The 23,657-nt window shown below is 38.6% G+C and overlaps 2 protein-coding genes across 2 annotated transcripts; both read left to right on the top strand.

Moving 5' to 3' along the window:
- Window positions 1-12,132: 12,132 nt before the first annotated feature.
- OR6M7 (olfactory receptor family 6 subfamily M member 7) lies at window positions 12,133-13,080 on the top strand. The gene has a single exon (NM_001389773.1). It carries the CDS (start codon window positions 12,133-12,135, stop codon window positions 13,078-13,080), a length of 948 nt encoding a protein of 315 aa, NP_001376702.1.
- A 9,632-nt stretch (window positions 13,081-22,712) lies between these two features.
- Window positions 22,713-23,657, top strand: OR6M2C (olfactory receptor family 6 subfamily M member 2C). The gene has a single exon (NM_001389746.1). It carries the CDS (start codon window positions 22,713-22,715, stop codon window positions 23,655-23,657), a length of 945 nt encoding a protein of 314 aa, NP_001376675.1.

Raw genomic sequence — 23,657 nt, 5'->3', positions numbered from 1 at the left:
GAAGCTTTCATCAGCCCTGAGATGGTGGAAGTTCTGACCCTGTTGCTGAGTATCTTAGAAGATAAGAACCCCAAAGGGGCTCAACAAATAAATGTAATCTTATGAATCAAAGCAGATTTGTCCTAGAGAAGGGAGCCTCACACTGCCACTGTCAGGAGGATTATATGAATAATAACATTTAAGAAAAAAATCATTACCTGACCCAGAACTCATCTGACGTTCACAAATAGGTCTCAGTGAACTGCAAACTGATAACAATGCTTACATATCATCATGCTTTTCACTTGTTGGACAAAAGTTGACAAAATATCTATTTTACACAAGGTCACTGTACAACACAAAATACTAAACCTCCTCCTTTGTTGCCAAATGGAATGACCGCTACCTCTTTACCAATTACATCTTTTACATACCAATTACATCTCACTCTGTCTACCCTCACTGCAGAAAAGATTTACTGAGCTACCCAATCCTAGAATTGCCACATCTTTCTGATAACACCCAATCCAGAACAAGCCCCCATTTCCTTAGGTTCATTGTTTCACTGAGATATTCCACATTCTCCAAAGTGTGAGTTCTTTCTCATCAGATCAGATCAGATCAGATCAGTCGCTCAGTCGTGTCCGACTCTTTGCAACCCCATGAATCGCAGCACGCCAGGCCTCCCTGTCCATCACCAACTCCTGGAGTTCACCCAGACTCATGTCCATCGAGTCAGTGATGCCATCCAGCCATCTCATCCTCTGTCGTCCCCTTCTCCTCCTGCCCCCAATCCCTCCCAGCATCAGAGTCTTTTCCAATGAGTCAACTCTTCGCATGAGGTGGCCAAAGTACTGGAGTTTCAGCTTTAGCATCATTCCTTCCAAAGAAATCCCAGGGCTGATCTCCTTCAGAATGGACTGGTTGGATCTCCTTGCAGTCCAAGGGACTCTCAAGGGTCTTCTCCAACACCACAGTTCAAAAGCATCAATTCTTTGGCGCTCAGCCTTCTTCACAGTCCAACTCTTACATCCATACATGACCACAGGAAAAACCATAGCCTTGACTAGACGAACCTTTGTTGGCAAAGTAATGTCTCTGCTTTTCAATATGCTATCTAGGTTGGTTATAACTTTCCTTCCAAGGAATAAGCGTTTTTTAATTTCATGGCTGCAGTCACCATCTGTAATGATTTTGGAGCCCAGAAAAATAAAGTCTGACACTGTTTCCACTGTTTGCCCATCTATTTCCCATGAAGTGGTGGGACTGGATGCCATGATCTTCGTTTTCTGAATGTTGAGCTTTAAGCCAACTTTTTCACTCTCCACTTGCACTTTTATCAAGAGGCTTTTGAGTTCTTTAAGCCAACTTTTTCACTCTCCACTTTCCCTTTCATTAAGAGGCTTTTGAGTTCTTTAAGCCAACTTTTTCACTCTCCACTTTCACTTTCATCAAGAGGCTTTTTAGGTCCTCTTCACTTTCTGCCATGAGGGTGGTGTCATCTGCATATCTGAGGTTATTGATATTTCTCCCAGCAATCTGGATTCCAGTTTGTGTTTCTTCCAGTCCAGCATTTCTCATGATGTACTCTGCATATAAGTTAAATAAACAGGGTGACAATATACAGCCTTGACGAACTCCTTTTCCTATTTGGAACCAGTCTGTTGTTCCATGTCCAGTTCTAACTGCTGCTTCCTGACCTGCATACAAATTTCTCAAGAGGCAGATCAGGTGGTCTGGTATTCCCATCTCTTTCAGAATTTTCCACAGTTTATTGTGATCCACACAGTCAAAGGTTTTGGCATAGTCAATAATGCAGAAATACATGTTTTTCTGGAACTCTCTTGCTTTTTCCATGATCCAGCATATGTTGGCAATTTGATCTCTGGTTCCTCTGCCTTTTCTAAAACCAGCTTGAACATCAGGAAGTTCACGGTTCACATATTGCTTAAGCCCTGGCTTGGAGAATTTTGAGCATTACTTTACTAGCGTGTGAGATGAGTGCAATTGTGTGGTAGGCAGTGAATAATAAACCCAATTTTTCAACTATAGATGTGTGCCTGGCAGTCTTTTTTTCATTTTTATTGGAGTAGAGTTGATTTACAATGTGTTAGTTTCAGGTGTACAGCAAAATGACTTCATTATACGTGTACATATTGTTGTTGTTTAGTCACTCAGTCGTGTCCAACTCTTTACAGCCCCACAGACTGTAGCCCGCCAGGATCCCTTGTCCATGGGATTTTCCAGGCAAGAATACTGGAGTGGGTTTCCATGCCCTCCTCCAGGGGATCTACCAGACCCAGGAATCAAACCCTCCTCTCCTGCATTGGCAGGAGGATTCTTTACCACTGAGCCACAAGAGAAGTCAGATATATACGTATCCACTCTTTTTTAAATTCTATTTCCATATAGGTCATCACAGACCATTGGCTATAGGCCATTAAGGCATCATAATATGCAGATTATAATAATTATGTCTTTGCATACCTCAATAAAAGGAATATAAAACTGGGTTTTGTTTACCCATAAAATTAGTTTTATTCTCTCAGTTATCAATAATACCTATGTTATTAAATCCCTGACTTAAAGAATCCATTTAGGAACTGTTCATGCAGAGCATGTAAACAGAAGTGAGCAGAGTCATTATCTGCTTATGAGTTTGATGCCAAAGGTCCCTGAGAACACCAGTTACCAGAACACTTTTAACCCATCTGGTATGAAAAGATAATAGATCTAATAAGGAACTGCAGATAAATTTGTGCTATACTGAATACTCTGTCATCAGAAAAGCCCAACATCACTCATTATCAAAGAAATGAAAATAAAAACCACAATGAGGTACCATTTCACGCCAGTCAGAATGGCTGCTATCCAAAAGTCTACAAGCAATAAATGCTGGAGAGGGTGTGGAGAAAAGGGAACCCTCTTACACTGTTGGTGAGAATGCAAACTAGTACAGCCACTATGGAGAACAGTATGGAGATTCCTTAAAAAACTGGAAATAGAACTGCCTTAAGTTCAGTTCAGTTCAGTTGCTCAGTCATGTCCGACTCTGTAACCCCATGAATCGCAGCACGCCAGGCCTCCCTATCCATCACCAACATTTTCTGAATGTTGAGCTTTAAGCCAACTTTTTCACTCTCCTCTTTCACTTTCATGAAGAGACTTTTAGTCTCTTCACTTTCTGCCATAAGGGTGGTGTCATCTGCATATCTGAGGTTATTGATATTTCTTCCGGCAATCTTGATTCCAGCTTGTGCTTCTTCCAGCCCAGCGTTTCTCATGATGTACTCTGCATAGAAGTTAAATAAGCAGGGTGACAATTATGACCCAGCAATCCCACTACTGGGCATACACACCAAGGAAACCAGAATTGAAAGAGACACATGTACCCAATGTTCATCGCAGCACTGTTTATAATAGCCAGGACATGGAAACAACCTAGATGTCCATCAGCAGATGAATGGATAAGAAAGCTGTGGTACCTATACACAATGGAGTATTACTCAGCCATTAAAAAGAATACATTTGAACCAGTTCTAATGAGGTGGATGAAACTGGAGCCTATTATACAGAGTGAAATAAGCCAGGAAGAAAAACACCAATACTGTATACTAATGCATATATATGGAATTTAGAAAGATGGTAACGATAATCCTGTATGCAAGACAGCAAAAGAGACACAGATATATAGAACAGTCTTTGGGACTCTGTGGGAGAGGGCAAAGGTGGGATGATTTGGGAGAATGGCATTGAAACATGTGTAATATCATATATGAAATGAATCACCAGTCCAGGTTCGATGCAGGATACAGGATGCTTGGGGCTGGTGCACTGGGATGACCCAGAGGGATGGTACGGGGAGGGAAGTGGGAGGGGGGTTCAGGATGGGAAACACATGTATACCCGTGGCAGATTCATGTTGATGATTGGCAAAACCAATACAATATTGTAAAGTAATTAACCTCCAATTAAAATAAATAAATTTATATTAAATAAATAAATAAAGGAAATTAAAAAAAAAAAAGAAAAGCCCTATTTTTATTACTTCTTCCTCAACTCTTATTTAGATTTTTATTTCTGCTTTGGAGCTGCCCACTTTTTAAATCCTATTATATTTTGCTTGCACTCTATACCCAAAGAGATCCAGTGGAATTCATTACAAATTTACTAAACAGCTCCCATTTACTAGATTTTCTCATGCAATTTTGTGATAATTGGAAATATTAAGTTATCTAAGGCCTTGCCAGTTATAAAATCAATCATTTTTAAATGTCTTTTATTTCTGTGTTTCCCTCCATATTTTCAACATTTCATTTGTCTAAGAAAGCTGTTAGACAATTACCCCAAATTTCTTAGAGATCAGTTCTCGAAACACAAGCTTCTATCCTGTACACTAAAAGCCTGAGTTGAAATTATTTAGTTGTTGTTGTTGTTGTTGTTCAGTCGCTAAGTCATGTCCAACTCTTTATGTCCCCATGGACTGCAGCACACCAGGCTTCCCTGTCCTTCACCATCTCTCAGAGTTTGCTCAAACTCATGTCCATTGAGTCAGTGATACCATCCAACCATCTCATCCTCTGTCACCCCCTTCTCCTCCTGCCCTCAATCTTTCCCAGCATCAGGGTCTTTTCCAGTGAGTCAGCTCTTCACATCAGGTTGCCAAAATATTGGAGCTTCAGCTTCAGCTTCAGTCCTTCCAATGAATATACAGGGTAGATTTCCTTTAGGATTTACTGGTTTGATCTCCTTGCAGACCAAGGGACTCTCAAGAGTCTTCCCAAACACCACAGTTCAAAAGCATCAATTTTTTGGCTCTCAGCTTTCTTTATGGTCCAACTCTCACATCCATATATGACTACTGAAAAAAACAATAGCTTTGACTACATGGACCTTTGTCGGCAAAGTAATGTCTCTGCTTTGTAATACACTGTCTAGGTCTGTCATACCTTTTCTTCCAAGGAGCTAACGTCTTTTAATTTGCTGGCTGCAGACACCATCCACAATGATTTTGGAGCCCAAGAAAATAAAATACTGCCACTGTTTCCACTTCTTCCCCGTCTATTTGCCATAAAGTGATAGGACCGGAGTTCATGATCTTTGCTTTTTGAATGTTGAGTTTTAAGCCAGCTTTTTCACTCTCCTCTTTCACCCTCATCAAGAGGCTCTTTATTTATGGTGACAGTTTTTTTTTTTTCCTATTTATGGTTTTGACATCCTAGTAATAATTGAATTCATGTAGCAGTATCTAATTTCACTCATGCATTTAAAAATGTCCAGGACGGTCTTCCTTACTTTAAGAAGACTTACATCCCATTTAGTTTATACAGTGGAAGCCTGGAGGAGGGGCTGTGTTCAAATGGAAAGAGGAAGGTGCTTACACTTTCACTAGAAAAAGCATATGAGTAAATATGAAACTAAATAGTTAGAATAGAAAGTTTCAAAACTCTTTTATTCATTCATAGTTATCTCACACATGAAAATTTTTTAAAGTTTGAACGAAAATATTCCAAATAATCAATGCTGATTAATTTGAGTGATGCTTTAGGTGACATTTTTAAACACTCTACTGTTCTACATTTTCTATGCCTGGAATGCATATGTTTTAATTTTAAAATATTGGAATGGGAATTTTTCTGAAGAGGCTAAAGTTATCTCTATACTAATGTACTGGAACCTAAGAAGTGAATCCCATATTTGGTATTTGGTATATAAATAGGAAATTATTTTATTCAGTCTGTTAAACTCAGGTCATATTCTTAAAGTTGATGTCCATTTTAGAAGAAGGAACAAAAATACCTAAAACTTTCTTTTAAAATCCCAATTATTTTCTGCCTTATTATTATAGTTAAACACTCTAAAGAATTCCATTTTTCCCTTAAGTTTGAAAATTAATCCTGAGGGAAATGTATTAAGACAAACCAAACTGATTGCAACCTTTACTATTTTCAGACTATCTCCAACTGAAGTTAGCAATGAAGTTCTGAAATGACCATAGTAACTAAAAGTGAAGCTTGCTCAGTTGTGTCCAATCCTTTGGGACCCCATGAATTATACAGTCCGTGGAATTCTCCAGGCCAGAATACTGGAGTGGGTAGCTGTTCCCTTCTCCCAACCCAGGGATCGAACACAGATGTCACACACTGCAGGCAGATTCTTTACCAGCTGAGCCATCAGAGAAGCCCAAGAATACTGGAGTGGGTAGCCTATCCCTTCTCCAGCAGATCTTCCTGACCCAGGAATCAAACCAGAGCCTCCTACATTGCAGGCAGATTTTTTACCAGCTGAGCTACTAAAGAATACAGTAATTTATCCAGTACTCTAGACCCCATATCTAATATTAATAAATCATAGCTACAATGTAGAATTGAAATTAATATAAAAGTCATCAACAAAGAATGATTATCATGATATGCAGAGTTCTACCTCAAGTGGCAATTCTGTAAACTTTTGAAGGTATGGTATTTTTTGTGCTTATTTATGAAGCACAATCTGATATACTGGAGTTCAATGTGCAAAGCAGCACACCAAGAGAGAATCTAAAGGGACTTCCCTGGTGGTTCAGTGGTTAAGAATCCACCTGCCAATGCAGGAGACATGAGTTCAATCCCTTGCCTGGGAAGATGGAGTAACTACACCCATGCACTACAACTACTGAGCCTGTGCACCCTAGAGCACATGCTCTGCAACAAGAGAAGCCACTGCAACCAGAAGTCTGGCACACAGCAACTAGAAAGTAGCCCCTGCTTGCTGCAACGGAGAAAACCCAAGCACAGCAGCAAAGACCCGGCACAGCCAAAAATAAAAATAAATGAAAGAATACACCTGAAGATAGCCTCCGGTGATTTCATGGTCCAAATTACCTCCATGTGACATCACAGGACTTTATAAAGATTTAGTCTGCCTGAGTGTGCCCTGCTGAAGTCACTAATATCATTTGAGAATCACAACATACACTACCTTGATAAGGATGTGGAAAAAAGGGAAGCTTTGTGCATTGGTGGTGGGAATGTAAATGGATGCACGTACTATAGAAAACAATGTGAAGCATCCTGAAAAAAATTAAAAATAGAACAATCATAAGATCAGCAATTCCACTCCTGGGTATATACCCTATGGAAATGAAATCAGCATCTTGAAGAGATATCTGGACTCCCATATCCATGGTATCAATATTCAAAATAGTAAAGATAAGGAAACAGCTAAGAGTCCAATGATGAATGAACAGAGAAAGAAGATGAAACATACGTGTATGCAATGGTATATTATTTACTCACCCTTAAAAAAGAAAATCTTGACATTTGCTACAACATAGATGAAACTAGAGGACATGCTAAAAAATTTGCCAGAAAGAGAAAAATAAAAAAAAACTGCATGATCTCAGTTTTATACAGGATTTTAAAAATCTAGCTCACGTAAGCAAAGAGTAGAATGGTGGTAAACAGTACCTGAGGGAAAAAGGGAGATGGAGAGATGCTGGTCAAAGGCTAGAAACCTTCAGTTACAAGACAAATAAGCTCCAGTTATCTAATGTACAGCATGGTGACTATAGTTAATAACACTGTATTGCATGCTTGAAATTTACTAAGAAGGGAGATATTAAGCACTCTTGCCAAAAAAAAAAAAAAATAACAATAATAGTGGCCATGTATGGATGTGAGAGTTGGACTGTCAAGAAAACTGAGCGCCGAAGAATTGATGCTTTTGAACTGTGGTGTTGGAGAAGACTCTTGAGAGTCCCTTGGACTGCAAGGAGATCCAACCAGTCCATTCTGAAGGAGATCAGCCCTGGGATTTCTTTGGAAGGAATGATGCTAAAGCTGAAACACCAGTACTTTGGCCACCTCATGCGAAGAGTTGACTCATTGGAAAAGACTCTGATGCTGGGAGGGATTGGGGGCAAGAGGAGAAGGGGATGACAGAGGATGAGATGGCTAGATGGCATCACCGACTCAACGGACATGAGTCTGGGTGAACTCCGGGAGTTGGTGATAGACAGGGAGGCCTGGTGTACTGCAGTTCATGGGGTCACAAAGAGTCAGACACGACTGAGCAACAGAACTGAACTGATGTAAGGTGAAGGAGGTATCTTCCCAGGTGGCACTAGTGGTAAAGAACCTGCCTGACAACGCAGGAGACTTAAGAGACAAGGATTCGATCCCTAGGTCAGAAGATCCCCTGAAGGAGGGCATGGCAACCCACTTCCAGTATTCTTGCCTGGAGAATCCCATGGGCAGAGGAGCCTGATGGGCTATGGTTCTTGTGGTCACACAGAGTCAGACATGACTGAAGCAATAAAGCACACACACAAGGTGAAGGATGTGTTAATACTTAACCTCTTTGATGGTCTTTTCACAAATACTCGTATGTCATATCATCAAATAGCACACTTCATATACAATTTTGTCAAGTATTCCTCAATAAAGCTAATGCAAAAATTAATTAGATGATTCCACTATATATGATCTAATGGCTAAAAATAAAGATTTACAACACCAAGTATTAGCAAGGACGTGGAACTATGGTACTCACACGCATGGCTAGTAGAAAGGAAAACAATACATCAACTCTGGAAAACACTTTGTCAGCTTCTGGTACAATTAAACATATGCTTACCAAACAATAGAGTAATTCTACTCCTAGGAACATGTCCAAGAGAAATGAAAACAAATATTCACCAAAAGCATGAACTCAAATGTTCAGAGAAGCTTAATTCATAATTAATAATTGAAGACAGTTCAGGTATCTATCATGTGGTGAATATACAAGCTCATATAGCTACACAATCTGTAGAGTAGATAAATCTTCAAATACCACAAAGGAAGAAACTACTCATGCCTGAAACACTCAAATTAATTTCAAAGCATCAGATTAAGTGGAACAAATCAAAGCTATATGTTGTAATATAGAATGTATACATTAGCCTAGAAATTCAAACTTACATTGACAGAAAGCAAATCCATGGTTGTCAGGGGATAAGGAGGGGAGAGGACAGCAATTTACTTCAAAAAAATGTTAAATACTTCACACCATTGATATACTGGTGGTGGTGGCTACATGAATGCATACATTTATCAAAACTCAAAAAGTTATATGTTTATCTATTGTCTATAAATAATAGCTCAATAAAATATTTTCCCCAATGGATACTGTTTTTTATTGAAGTATAGTCGATCTACAGGTTTTTTTAAATATGTACATAGACATATATCTATGTAAATAGTTTCAGTTTGAAAAACAATTTATTTTAATATATGATGAACTTTTTTTTAATTTAATTTATCCAAATTTTTAGTTTCCAGAGGCTTTAAGCAGAGCTATAAGTTTTTCTTTAAATAAATAAAATAAACACCCAGGAGAGTCTCCCAGGGGACCTTAACTTTCTGTGACTAGTTACTTCACTTCTAACATCCTGGGACTGCACTACTTATAATTAAACTTTTTTATGCTAGAATCCCAAGAGCCATTCTAAAGCAAACTTTCAAAAGTGAATTAAAGAATCATTAAATATCACATTCATCCAGTCGTAACCACATTAATATGCACAAGGTAGTTATTACTTCCAGGAGAAATCAAATTAAGTAGATATATCTGAAGTCAAGTTACAATACAGGTGAAGAATGAACAGGAGTGACAAAAATAAAAGATGAAACTTCAGAGAGATAGTTCAGTCAATACAAATATGAAATTTTCTAACAATCAGGACCAGTAAAGTAGAATGAGATCCTTTAAGAAACAGTGAGTTTCACGTGATTAGACAACAGAGACATTACAGATTATTTTAGCACCAGACTATCTCATATGCCCTTTAGTTCTCATCTAATCTGATAGTTTATCATTCTGAATAGCTCCAAGTTTCTGAATGGATGCACAAAAGACAGAAATTATCAGAACAAACATAAACTTATATATCTATAAGTGAAAAAAAAAAGGACCTGAAACTTGGAAAGATTTCAGTCAGAAAGGCTTTCAGGGTTCTTGCCAGAGATCTAAACTAGAAGTTGGAGGACCTGCTCTTAATTCTTTGGGTTTGATTTCTTGAGTCATCACCAAACTCACCATTCTGGCTTTTTTTTCTTTTTTTTTTTTTTTTTTGTGTGGAAAAATGTGATCCAAAATACATACTACTTAAAACCTAGAGAAACAGTCTAAAATTAAGGCTCGCTGAATGTATAAAATATAAGATTAAATGATAATATACCACTTGGAATTAATCTTAGTGTAAGTCGAGACAGATTTTTTTCTGCAGGAATAAGAAAAAGAATTGGGAAAAGTAATCAGAGTTTATCAAAAGACAGGTTATGTTTTATTGGTTTGTTTCTGTTTTTCATTCAAGTGAAGCAGATGAAATACTTCAGCAAAAACTGAAAAACCATTTGATGTGGTTTCGTAAAAGAGGATGTGTTATATGGGAAAGAGTTTCAGAGTAAAACTAAGAGTTACATGGAATTCAAATAGAAGCAGTAAGAGAATTTAAAGAAAATGGACAGAAAGCAGTAGGAATAGCCAAAGTTCATGGTTCTTAACATATTTGAGTGAAGAAAATCCCACCTGCTCTACAATCAATATGATGTAAGTATATCTATTGCACAGTCATCTATGCATGAGTGCATGCCCCGTAACTTCAGTAGTGTCGGACTCATTGCAACCTCCTGGACTGTAGCCCATCAGGCTCATCTGTCCATAGATTTCCCAGGCAAGAATACTGGAGTGGGTTGCCATTTCCTCCTCCAGGGGATCTTCCCGACCCAGAGATCGAATCCATGTCTCTGGCGTCTCCTTCATTGGCAGGCAGATTCTGATTCTCTTACTGAGCCACTATAAAGTACCCAGCACTGGTTTATATTTGCTTTGCTTTAACTTAAAACTAAAGGATTAGCCATTAAATTATACACCAAAGGAGTGGGTCAAAATGTATTTTAGACATGCTATATATGCTCAGCAAAGCTGAACAGTATCCAAAGATTAAGTTGAGGGCTTCAAACACCATCCATCTGCATCCACTTTTCCCACTACTATTAATAACCTGATCTACAAATGGCTGAGAAGAATATAAGGTATCAGAGTCCTCTCTGAGAGAACCCACAAGAATTAGTTGGGAAATGGGAGGTGAAGGCTACTCTACTGGATGCTGCCATACATATAGCATTGCAAAGAATAAAAAGACACATATTGATCATTTTCAAGAAAACGTGTTTCAAAATATATAAATGTTTTGCAAATAATGGAATATGTATAACTGACCTCCTTGTTCTATAAGAGTGTAGACATAAAACTTTCTATTGCTATAGAAAAAAACAAAGAAAAATTATACACCTTGATGGAGAACTCAGGTACTATTCTATCAGAAAAACTTGGGTACCATCAGATACTCAATATCAATAACAAAAGTGAGGACAGATGTTGCAGATTTCCTTTCATTTGACTGTCCTGGTTAGTTTCGATTTTTCTGCTCTTTGATTTAGATAACACCTGAAAATTTGAAATAACTTTGAGAAAAATAACTCAACTTTTATTAACATTCTCTCCATTTTCCAAACTGACTGAAATCTCAGTGAAGTAGATTTCTCTTTAAAGGCACAGAACTTAGCTAAGAAAATAGAAGTTTAGGAGGAGTGAAATAGAAAAGGGAAGGACTGTTGTATAAAAAACAACAAAATCATTAAGACTAGAGTTTTTATGGAACCATGAAAACAACTTAATACAAAGAAAAATTTTAAATGTGAGAATACTGAGCTTAGAAGAAGTCATGTAATTTATCTAAGATGCTACACTTATAAGGGTAAGAGGCAGAATGAAAATAAATCACTCAATTCTACACAGATGTTTTTCTACTGCATTTTATGAATGGTATTTTGTGCGTGCTAAGTCACTTCAGTTGTGTCTGACTCTTTGCGACCCCATGGACTGTAGCCCGCCAGGCTCCTCTGTTCATGGGATTCTCCAGGCAAGACTACTAGAGTGTGTTGCCACGCCCTTCTCCAGGGGATCTTCCCAACCCAGGGATCAGACCGCGTCTTCTGTGGCTCCTACACCACTGGGCCACCAGGGAAGTCTTATCAATGATATTGACAGTTGAAAGTTTAAGTTGAATTTGATCTTTTTACTTTATTATTTTCTCAGAGACATGCTGCCCACCTTGCACCGCACTCAATGGATGTGCAGAATCAGACCACAGTGACTGAATTTATCCTGACTGCCTTCCCTGCTCTCCAGAAACTTCAGATTTTCCTCTTCATGATCCTCTTGTTTACTTACTTGCTCACTCTAACTGGAAATGGTGTCATCATTTCCCTAATATGGGCTGATAATCGCCTCCAAACCCCAATGTACTTCTTCCTCAGTAACTTAGCCTTTTTGGACATTTTATATACTACATCAGTTACCCCAAAACTGTTAGCCTGTCTCCTAGAAAACAGGAAAATCATTTCTTTTGCAGGCTGCATCAGCCAAACATACTTCTTCTTCTTCCTGGGGACCGTGGAGTTCATCCTGCTGGTGGTGATGTCCTTTGACCGCTATGTGGCCATCTGTAACCCCCTGCACTACACCACCATCATGAACAGCAGGGTGTGTCTCCTGCTGGTTCTGGGCTGCTGGGTGGGGGCCTTCCTGTCCGTGCTCTGCCCAACTATTGTGGTGTCCAGACTGCCCTTCTGCCATAAGGAGATTAATCACTTCTTCTGTGACATCGCCCCTTTGCTGCAGGTGGCCTGCATAGACACTCATTTTATTGAGATGATAAACTTCCTCTTGTCTTCTCTCATCCTCCTGACCTCGCTGGTGCTCACCACCATGTCCTACACCTACATCATCTCTACCATCCTGCGCATCCCCTCGGCCCAAGGGCGTCAGAAAGCCTTTTCCACCTGCACTTCTCACATCACTGTTGTTTCTATTGCCTACGGAAGCAACATCTTCATGTATGTGAGACCCAGCCAGAGTCATTCCCTGCAATTTGACAAAGTGACTGCTGTCCTCACCACAATGATGATCCCTCTTCTGAATCCCTTTATTTATAGTCTAAGGAATGAAAAGGTAAAGGAAGTTTTGAGAGATGCAATCAACAAAATTATGTCCTTATTGCCCAGGAAAGCTTGAAACATAATTCCACAGGAATCCTTGAAAGTTTGTTTGCTAAGAATGGCATTTTCACGTCTTAGACACAATGTGGAGTAAAGCATGCTTGAAGACCATAAAATCGAAGATGTGTGCAAAGAGATGGAAGAACTATGTGCCACAACAGCTGCAAAGTATTGTGGTCAGAGTCCAGAGGAGGCAGTTCAGCCACAGAGGAAATAACATGCTCTGAACTCTATTACTGGACCTTCTCACACACAGAACTTCATGGATTAACGAAAAACACTGAAGTCAGAGATTTAAAGCCCTCTCTATCACTTTTTTATCAGGTGACACTTAGCCTATCTGAACCTAATATATTATCTGTAAAGTGGGGAATATAGTCTGTGGGTCTTCTTTTTCTTTCTGTTAATGTAGGCTCAACCACGATGGTCTAGGAAATGAAACCACATGTAATTAAAAATAAGTACTTTTTACAGGTCTTTGCAGACTATTCAAGACGATTTGCTCCATCCCTGACAGCCAGATACTATGGATAATAATAATAACAACAAACTAAGGAAAGGAATACAATATCCCGGTGTTTGTACAGTATAGTCCAATATGTACATATATACATCTCATTTAGTCCTCTTAACCTTGAGAATGTGACATTTTTCCCATTTTACAGCTGAGAAAACTTGGAATTCATTGAGATTAAGCATCTTACATCACTAGTTTTGAATATACATTTATATATATGTGTGTGTGTGTGTGTGTGTATGTGTGTGCAGATATATGTGAACTCTAGCCTACTCAAGCATGTCACTGTGTCATGAAGTGTGGAATGGGAAGAAACTTAAGGGAAACAGAGTTAACATGAGAAGTTATCTATGTTTTCTGAGATAAGAGCATTCCCTGCCAGTTCTAATTATCTAGAAAACCTGCAGACCAAGGAGTATCAGATGAGTGAGAACAGATTGTGAGAGGCAATGTGTTGAAAGGAAAACCAGTTATTCAGAGGCAGTAACTGACAATGAGTCCAGACTGATCATCTGTGGCAACTGGCCAAAGTGGTCATCATCTATAGAAGAATAAATGTCCTAGGATGCATTTCGTTGGGGAAAATAAAAGCAGAAAAGTAATCAAGCTAGCTTAAGTGACATTGATATTTATCATAATAATAATCAAGAATAGCACATAAACCTCAGAAGGTAAGAAACCGCAAGACCTGCTAAGGACAAATATTAGTAGCTAGAACTCCTTAAAAATGCAAGGCAGACACCCACTTCCCTCAGAATCTCTGCTCTCTCTCTAGCTTTCTCAGGAGTCATTTGGTTTCTATGTTACTGTTTTTTCCCAAATATCTTGTAGCAGGCTGAATGACGGCCCTGAAAGACATCCAGACCTAATTGCTGATCCTGTGAATCTAAGTAACATATAAAATGTATATGGCAAAGGGATTCTGGAGGAGGGATTCAAATTAAAGATCTTGAGATAGGGTGATGATCTTGAATTACACAGGTACTAATTGTCGTCACAAGTGTCATTATATGAGAGAGGAGAGGGGAGATTTTACCACACAAAAGAAGGTAATGTGATCATAGAAGCAGAGATTTGAAGTTGCTGTGCTGCTAGCCTTGAAGATGGATGAAGGAGCCACAGGCCAAGGAATGTACATCTCAAAGCTGAAAAAGCAAAGCAAAGGATTCTTTCTCCCATAGAGCCCTTGGCATGGCCCAGCCAACGCCCAGGTTTAGGCCCAATGAAACTGACTTTGGATTTCTGTCTCCAGAGCTGTAACAGAACGCATTAGTGTTGTTGAAGCCACCATGTAGTAATTCGCTGTAGCATCACATCAAACTAGTACATACCAGTTTCATGTTTCTTTCTCTGCAGACTATTTATTTCCCTTTCTCTGTGCATACGGAAGATAATGGCTGCTTCAGTCATTTGCAAATATATATTTCAGGGAATTCCTTGGTAGTCCAGTGGTGAGGACTCCATACTTCCACTGCAGTGGGCATGGGTTTGATCCCTGGTCAGGGAACTAAGATTCCCACATCCTGTATGGCATGGCTAAAAAAAATCCATTGTAGGTATATTCAATATATATGCATGTATACTGAAAACATTTAAATATATTGAGACATATATACAATTTACATGGATTTTTTTTTTTTTTACCGTGCTGCACAATTTGCAGGATCTTACTTTCTGGACTGGGGATTGAACCTGGGCCCACAACAATGAAAGTGTCGAATCTTAACCACTGGACTGCCAAGGAATTCTCTATTTTATTTTAGTATATGTATTTTAAATTACCTGTATTTTAAACCCAAATTCCTTGAAAGGTTCACTGAAGTGAATGGTCTGATTGGTCTCACTGAAGTGAGATGATGTCTTCCCCACTTCTCTTTTTGTAAGAGGAAGGGTATGGCAAGAGGTAAATTGCCCTCTGTCCACACAGCCACTGAGCAGGTGCAATGGGGACAAGCATGTAAAAAGGGAGCTTGGGAACAGGGAGAAAACAAGAGGCATCTCGAAGATCAAAATAGGTCACTACCAGTTTGGTCATGGGTCATCTAGCTTCGTAGACAAAGATGAAGACCTTAAGAATTGGCAGGAAACCCTCATGGGAGAGCAAGCAGAGAAAGTGCTATCTTCAGAATGGATTCAAATACTATAATATGTTATAAAATAACATAGGCCATCAAAAAATAAACCAGTGGACAAATGTTTAAAGATCAAAAAAAAGTAAAACAATATCACCAGGAATGAAGCATCCACATAATTTTCTGCTCTGTACTCATAATTAGACATTCATTAAGAAGAATTTTGAAAGTTACTTAGTGTCCAAATACTTCCATAACAAAATTAGCAATTCAAAAGAATACAAATTTATTATCTTACAGTTCTGAAGTCAGAAGCCCAACACAAGTCATTACCAAAGCTATCATCCCAGAATTATACACCTGGTCCCTCCCTCAAGTGGAAACCAACTATTCTTACCTAAATTTCAAGAGGAAGCTGCAAAGAGGAAAACAATGGTTAGAACTAACTAGGCCCAAGCTGGTGGAAGTTTTGATCTTGACCCTCATCATATGGTCATTATACTTCATTAGCATGCTAAATGACACTCCCACCAACACAGTGACAGTTAACAATTGCTAAGACAACAACTGGGAGGGATTGGGGACAACAGAGGATGAGATGGCTGGATGGCATCACTGACTCGATGGACGTGAGTCTGGGTGAACTCCGGAGTTGGTGATGGACAGGGAGGCCTGGCGTGCTGCAATTCATGGGGTCGCAAAGAGTTGGACGCGACTGAGCGACTGAACTGAACTGAACTGAAGACAACAACCCAAAAAGCCCATGGGAGGACCATCAATCAACAAAGTGAAAAGCCGTCTATGCAACACGAGAAATATTTATGAACCATGTATCTTAATAAGATGTTAACATCCAAAACTCATGAGGAACTTATGTATTGCAATAGCAAATACATATATATAGTTATATTACTTATTTAGCAAATAATACATATATAAATAATATTTATTTAGCAAATATATATATATATATATACTTGCTATTGCAATACATAAGTTCCTCATATGTTTTGGATATTAACATATTATCAAGATACATGGTTCATAAATAATATAAGATTGCATTTATATAACATTCTAGAAAATTCAAATTATGCTGACAGAAAACATCAGTGGTTGTCAGATGCTGAGGTATGGAGGGAAAAGCATTTACTTGCAAAAGGTCACAAAAAATGTTTAAGGTAATGTTAAACCAATGTTGTACTGGTAATGGTGGCCATGTAACTGTGTACATTTGTCAAAGTTCAACAAATTATATACTTAAACATGTTGACTGTCTATAAATCTTAACTCAATAAATTTTTAAATATGTACATACACCTTCATCTATATAATTAATCTCATTTTGACAAGCATCTTAAAACTTATTAAACACATTATATTTTTTAAGTTTTCCAAGTATCTAGTTCACTGAAAATTTAAATCAGATGTCTAAGTTTTTCTTTAGATAAATAAAATAAGACAGTCTCTCAAGAGACTTTAACTTTCTGTGATTAGTAACTTCAGTTCTAATATCCCAAGACTGCAATAATAATAATTAACCTTTTTTAATGCCAGAATCCCAAGAGCCATTCTAAACCAAACCTCTAATGGTAAATTTTAAAAAATCTTTAAATATCATAGTTCTTCTAGTTGTAATCACTTTACAAATCACAAGACAACATCATTTCCTAAGGAAAGCAAATAAGGTGGATATGTCTAAAATCAAGTCGCAATATGCCAGCTGAAGAACAGGAGTGACTAAACAAAGTGATGAAAATTTAGAAAGGTAGTGCAGTGAATGCAAATATAAGTTTCTTCTAACAACCAAAACCAGTAAAGCAGAATGAGAAATAGAGGAAATAGAGAGCTTCACATCACTAGACGACAGAGGCAGTGCGGGAGGTTTTAGCACCAGACTGTCTCATATGCCCTTTTGTTCTCTTCTAACCTGACAGTCTGTGGTTTTGAATAGTTCCAAGTTTCTGAATAGATCCACAGAAGATACAGAAATTAACCAAATTGTCAGGTTATTACCTTTCTATATTGAAAAACAAGATCTGAAATTTGGGAGATTTGGGAAGAAAGACTTCCAGTCTTTTTGTCAGAAGTATAAACCAGAAGTCAGAAGACCTGCTCTTAATTCACTGGGTCTAACTTTCTGAGTCATCATCAAAGTCATCATTTTGCCATTTTGGCAAAAATGTGATACCAAATACGTGTATTAAAAAAGATTAAGTGATAACATAATGCTTGGACTTAGTACAAGTCAAAACTTAGACTTTTCTATAACAATTAAAAAAAACTGAAGAAAGTAATCAGAGCTTATAAAAGGACACTTTTTCATTCAAATGAAGCAGATGATGTACTTTAGCAAAAACTGAATAACCATTCGGTGTGTTTTTGAGAAAAGGGATGTGTATGATATGGGGAAGAGTTTCAGAGTAAGACAGAGAGATTTATATGGAATTCAAAATCAAAGCAATATAAAAATTTAAAGAATAATGGATGGAAGGCATAAGAATAAAGACAAAATTTTTGATAATTGAATGAAGAAAATGCCACAAGTTCTACATTCAGGAAGATGTAAGTATATTTTATTATGCATTTATCCATATTTGTATTTTAAACATATAGGTCTTAGTAAATTTGTTTATATGTGTATTTTATGAGTTAAATTCCAATTACTGCTTTGCCAAAAAATTACTTATGACAGAAGTCAAAGGTGATAGCTTTCCCATAATTATGTAAATTCATGTGTTTAATGTCCCTCAGCTACAATTAAACTTTTTCATATTTTCCTGATAGCAGCACAGATCTCCCCATCCCCCCACATGTTGGTCCTTTTCTGTCATCCTTCCCCATCACAGATCTCCCCATCCCCCCCCACACATCTTAGTCCTTTCTGACATACTTCCCCATCACTGTCTTCTTAAATATCTGTTGAACACAAAGTATGTATAAATCGCTGTGATATATCCTGTGTTAGGACTATCAATCTGCCATTAGGACTATAACTCATTCTAGAGAGGAGGAAAATAAGACTCAGATTGCTTATGAAAGAGTCTTATGAAAGATCTCAAAGCCTGTCCATGGCCAAATAAAAAATATAACACAGGTTCTCCAATTTTGATATCTACTAGTCCCTGACTGAATTGGATTCTTGAAATGTGCAATTTTATGCAGTTTTGCAACAATCCACGGAAATGGTAATGAGAAAAACGGTCCCCAAAAGAAAACCCTCACTTGGCAAGGTTGTAACTAAATTGTTATACACAGGTTTTCATGGTCCAGAACCTTTCCTCCTGGATATGATGGGATCCTGAGGGCAGAGAGATCATCGAGACAAAGCTAACACAAACCCAGGTTTTCTTCACCATCGTGAACTTGAGAGACTCCAAAAATGAGAGCAATGCTATATCTTTAGTTCTTCTCATAGAAGTTTATTTGACCAAAATACAAAAGAATATAAAGATCTGTTTTTCCATAGTAATCCTATGGCAATCATGGCAAATATCAACTCTGTGTTTGAACATCTCATAATGCCTTAAAGATACCAAGTTATTCACATTTTACAATAAAAGGGAATTCAAGCTCATATCAGGGTCATCAAGGACTATATAGGCAACTGGAAAACATTATGGCAGTGGTGAAATAGACAAATGGAAGAAACAGTAGAATAGATGAGAGGTAACTTCATGAGAACCCACAGTATTCTGTTATGATACTTATCAATATCCAGTGTTGTTGGTGATGAAGATGGTGACCTAGAAATTAAAGGTACTATAAAGCATGTCTACTTCTCTACAAAGTGTGCTCAATTCTACTACTGTACTAAACCTCAATAACATTAACACCAGTTCAGTTCAATTCGGTTCAGTTCAGTCGCTCAGTCATGTCTGACTCTTTGCGACCCCATGAATCGCAGCACGCCAGGCCTCCCTGTCCATCACCAACTCCCAGAGTTCACTCAAACTCACATCCATCAAGTCAGTGATGCCATCCAGCCATCTCATCCTCTGTCGTCCCCTTCTCCTCCTGCTCCCAATCCTTCCCAGCATCACGGTCTTTTCCAATGAGTCAACTTTTTGCATCAGGTGGCCAAAGTATTGGAGTTTCAGCTTCAGCATCAGTCCTTCCAATGAACACCCAGGACTGATCTCCTTTAGGATGGACTGGTTGGGTCTCCTTGCAGTCCAAGGGACTCTCAAGAGTCTTCTCCAACACCACAGTTCAAAAGCATTAATTCTTCGGCACTCAGCTTTCTTCACAGTCCAACTCTCACATCCATACATGACCACTGGAAAAACCATAGCCTTGACTAGATGGACCTTGGTTGGCAAAGTAATGTCTCTGCTTTTGAATATGCTATCTAGATTGTTCATAACTTTCCTTCCAAGGAATAAGCGTCTTTTAATTTCATGGCTGCAATCACCATCTGCAGTGATTTTGGAGCCCCAAAAAATAAAGCCTGACACTGTCTCCACTGTTTCCCCATCTATTTCCCATGAAGTGATGGGACACTAGTTCACCCAGAAACTATTTCTCACTTTAGTAAGTAGTTTGGAAGTTTATCATCTGGGTGCAGGAGCAGTAGGGGAGGAGTGAATATTAGAATATTTTGTGGTAGAAAGAGTTCCTTCTGGTACCAAGACCCTGCATCAATGGATGAGACCCTTTGAAGACTTCTGATAGCCTAAAAGAAGGTGAAACAAACTGCCTTATGACAATTTGGAAGGTTATTCGAAGAAATGGAATAATGGATTTTGCAATTGTAAACTGCTCTCTTTTATCCTAGGCTGTTACCTTCTTGCGATGCTCCCTGTCTCTAAACCCTGAAAGGTCAGATCTATCAGACTGATTGGTTTTGGGTCCCTTCCCCACATCCAGCATTAATGTGGCAGCAATCAGTTTTCTAGAACTACAAGGATCCCACACTTAAAACTAGAGAAAAGGTGACACACACCAGAAAGGTATAGATTATGGTGAAATCTGTATTTGGTACATGAAAATGCACTGAGTTTAATCTCGAACAGCTGCACCCTCATACTTAAGCAGGGAGCTCCACCGTGCTGTTTTATTTATTGAATAAATAAATGAATGGGGCTTGTACCCAAAGAATGGGGCTTAAATAGAGACTGTGACTGCCTTTATGGAAAACAAAAGATGTTATTTAGACTGGAAGGAAAATGTAGATGATCAATAATCTCTTTTATAGATGTGGAAATTGGAGCCCGGGATTAAGAGAAAGTAAATGAGCTCTCCCATTCGTTCAACAGCAAGTCAAGTTGTTCAAATCTTCTTACATTCAAAAATTAATCTGAGATGAACAGAAACAAGTATGCATTTGTAAAGGAGTTTATTCACCAACCTAGAAAAGTTAAAAATTCTAAGAAACCAATATTTCCTGGCTAGAACAGAGAAGGTGAAGACAAAACACTTGCTATTAAAATAAGAAGGATGCATAGATGTGTGGGATAAGTGAGAGTTGAATAGAAATAAAGAGGTTCCTACAGGACGACAAAGTCAATGAAATTTGTTCACAAAAAAAAAAAAAAAACCTGTCTTTAAGTCAAAAGGCAGTTACTAGAAGTTACTTACCCCAGATAGAGTCTGAGGAAACTGACCTCCTTTAAAGAGGAACCAGGTGGGCTCCAAACCCAGAAATAATCTAGCCCAGCATTCATGAGTATCTTGTTTTAACTTGATACTTAAGGAATAGTCACAAAATAATACAACAAATGACAGCAGGCAACTGCATTCTATACAGTCGTTATTCACCAAAGTTGAGTGGTCTCCAGAGATAAAAATGAGTGATTCAAATACCGTCTGTATCCGTACTTGAACTACTATTAATAACAAACATGATATTCAAATGGCTGAAAAGAATATGAGATGAGTGAGAGAACCTATAAGAATCAATTAGAGGCAAGGGGGCTTCCCTAGTGGCTCAGTGGTAAAGAATCCACCTGCCAATGCAGGAGACGTGGGTTCAGTCCCTGACAGGGATCGAACTGCAGATCAATCGCAGATCTCGCTGTAGAGCAATAAGCCCCTGCAGCACAATTGCTGAAGCCCATACAACCCAGAGCCTGTGCTCCACAACAGAAGTCACCACACACCACACTAGAGAGCAGCCCCCACTCGCTGTGAGTAGAGAAAAGTCCACACAGCAACCAGGACCCCATGCAGCCAAAAAACGAACAGATAAATTTTAATTAAAAAAAAAAGAATCGGTTGGGAAATGGGAGGGGAAATTTTGTTATTCTTCTGGATGCTGCCATGGATACGACATTGCAGGGAACAAAAAAGAACCACATTGACCATTTTCCCAAAAACAATTTTTCAAAATATATGAAATCACTTGCAAATTATGAAACACAGACCATTGACCTACTTGTTGCATAACAGTGTAAACATAAAAATTTATATCATTATAGAAAATAAAAACAAAGAAAACCTGTACAGCCTGATGGAGACATCAACTACTATTACAGCAAAGTAAATTGGGTACAACTTGATACCCAACAAAATATTGATAATGAACGCAAGGAGAGACAGAAACAAGTCCCTTTTCATTGACTGTCTGGTTTTCATTGTCTCTGCTCTTTGATTTAAACAATGCCTGAAACATTGAAATAACTTTGATAAAAGCAACTCAGTTTTATTAACATTTCCTTTTTCAATTTTTCAAGTTGATTGGTTGGATTCTCAGTTAAGGAGGCACAGAATTTAGCTGGGAAAATAGCATTAGGAAAAATGCAAATGAAAAATGGAAGATTTGTATAAAAAAAATAAAGTCATGAAGACTAGATTTTTATGGAATCACAAAGATAATTCTATTAAACCAAAATTTTTACTATGAGAATACTGAGTTTAGGGAACTCAAGGCATTGATCCAAGGTCCTCCCTTTAATGGGGTTACAGAGAGAAGGAAAACAAATCACCCTCGACTCTGCATTCAGATCTTCTTGTACTGCATCTTAGCAATGATATTGACAGTTGAAAGTTTAAGCTGAATTTCATCTTTATATTTTATTATTTTTTCAGAGACATGCTGCCCACCTTGCTCTGCACTCAATGGATGTGCAGAATCAGACCACGGTGACCAAATTTATCCTGACTGCCTTCCCTACTGTCCAGAAGCTTCAGATTTCCCTCTTCGTGGTCCTCTTGTTTACTTACATGCTCACTCTAACTGGAAATGGTGTCATCATTTCCCTAATATGGGCTGATTATCGCCTCCAAACCCCAATGTACTTCTTCCTCAGTAATTTGTCACTGCTGGATATTTCATACACTAGTTCAGTTACCCCAAAACTGTTATCCTTTCTCCTCAAGGACAGGAAGACTATATCTCTTGCAGGCTGCATCAGCCAAACATACTTCTTCTTCCTGGGGACCGTGGAGTTCATCCTGCTGGTGGTGATGTCCTTTGACCGCTATGTGGCCATCTGTAAGCCCCTGCGCTACACCATCATCATGAACAGCAGGGCGTGTCTCCTGCTGGTTCTGGGCTGCTGGGTGGGGGCCTTCCTGTCTGTGCTCTGCCCGGTTATTCTGCTGTCCAGGCTGCCCTTCTGCCACAAGGAGATTAATCACTTCTTCTGTGATATCGCCCCTTTGCTGCAGGTGGCCTGCATAGACACTCATTTCCTTGAGATGATAAGCTTCCTCTTGTCTTCTCTCATCCTCCTGACCTCGCTGGTGCTCACCACCGTGTCCTACACCTACATCATCTCTACCATCCTGAGCATCCCCTCGGCCCAAGGGCGTCAGAAAGCCTTTTCCACCTGCGCTTCTCACATCACTGTCGTTTCTATTGCCTACGGAAGCAACATCTTCATGTATGTGAGACCCAGCCAGAGTCATTCCCTGCAATTTGACAAAGTGACTGCTGTCTTCACTATAATGGTGACCCCTCTCTTGAACCCCTTCATTTATAGTCTAAGGAATAAAACTGCAAAAGATGTTTTGAGAGATGCAGTCAACAAAATTATATCCTCATTGCACAGGAAACCTTGA

This window comes from Bos taurus, chromosome 29 (genome assembly GCF_002263795.3).
Source record: "Bos taurus isolate L1 Dominette 01449 registration number 42190680 breed Hereford chromosome 29, ARS-UCD2.0, whole genome shotgun sequence".
In the NCBI taxonomy this organism is placed as follows: domain Eukaryota; kingdom Metazoa; phylum Chordata; class Mammalia; order Artiodactyla; family Bovidae; genus Bos; species Bos taurus.
The sequence above is the reverse complement of the archived record's forward strand: the minus strand, read 5'-3'. Positions and strand labels throughout refer to the sequence as shown.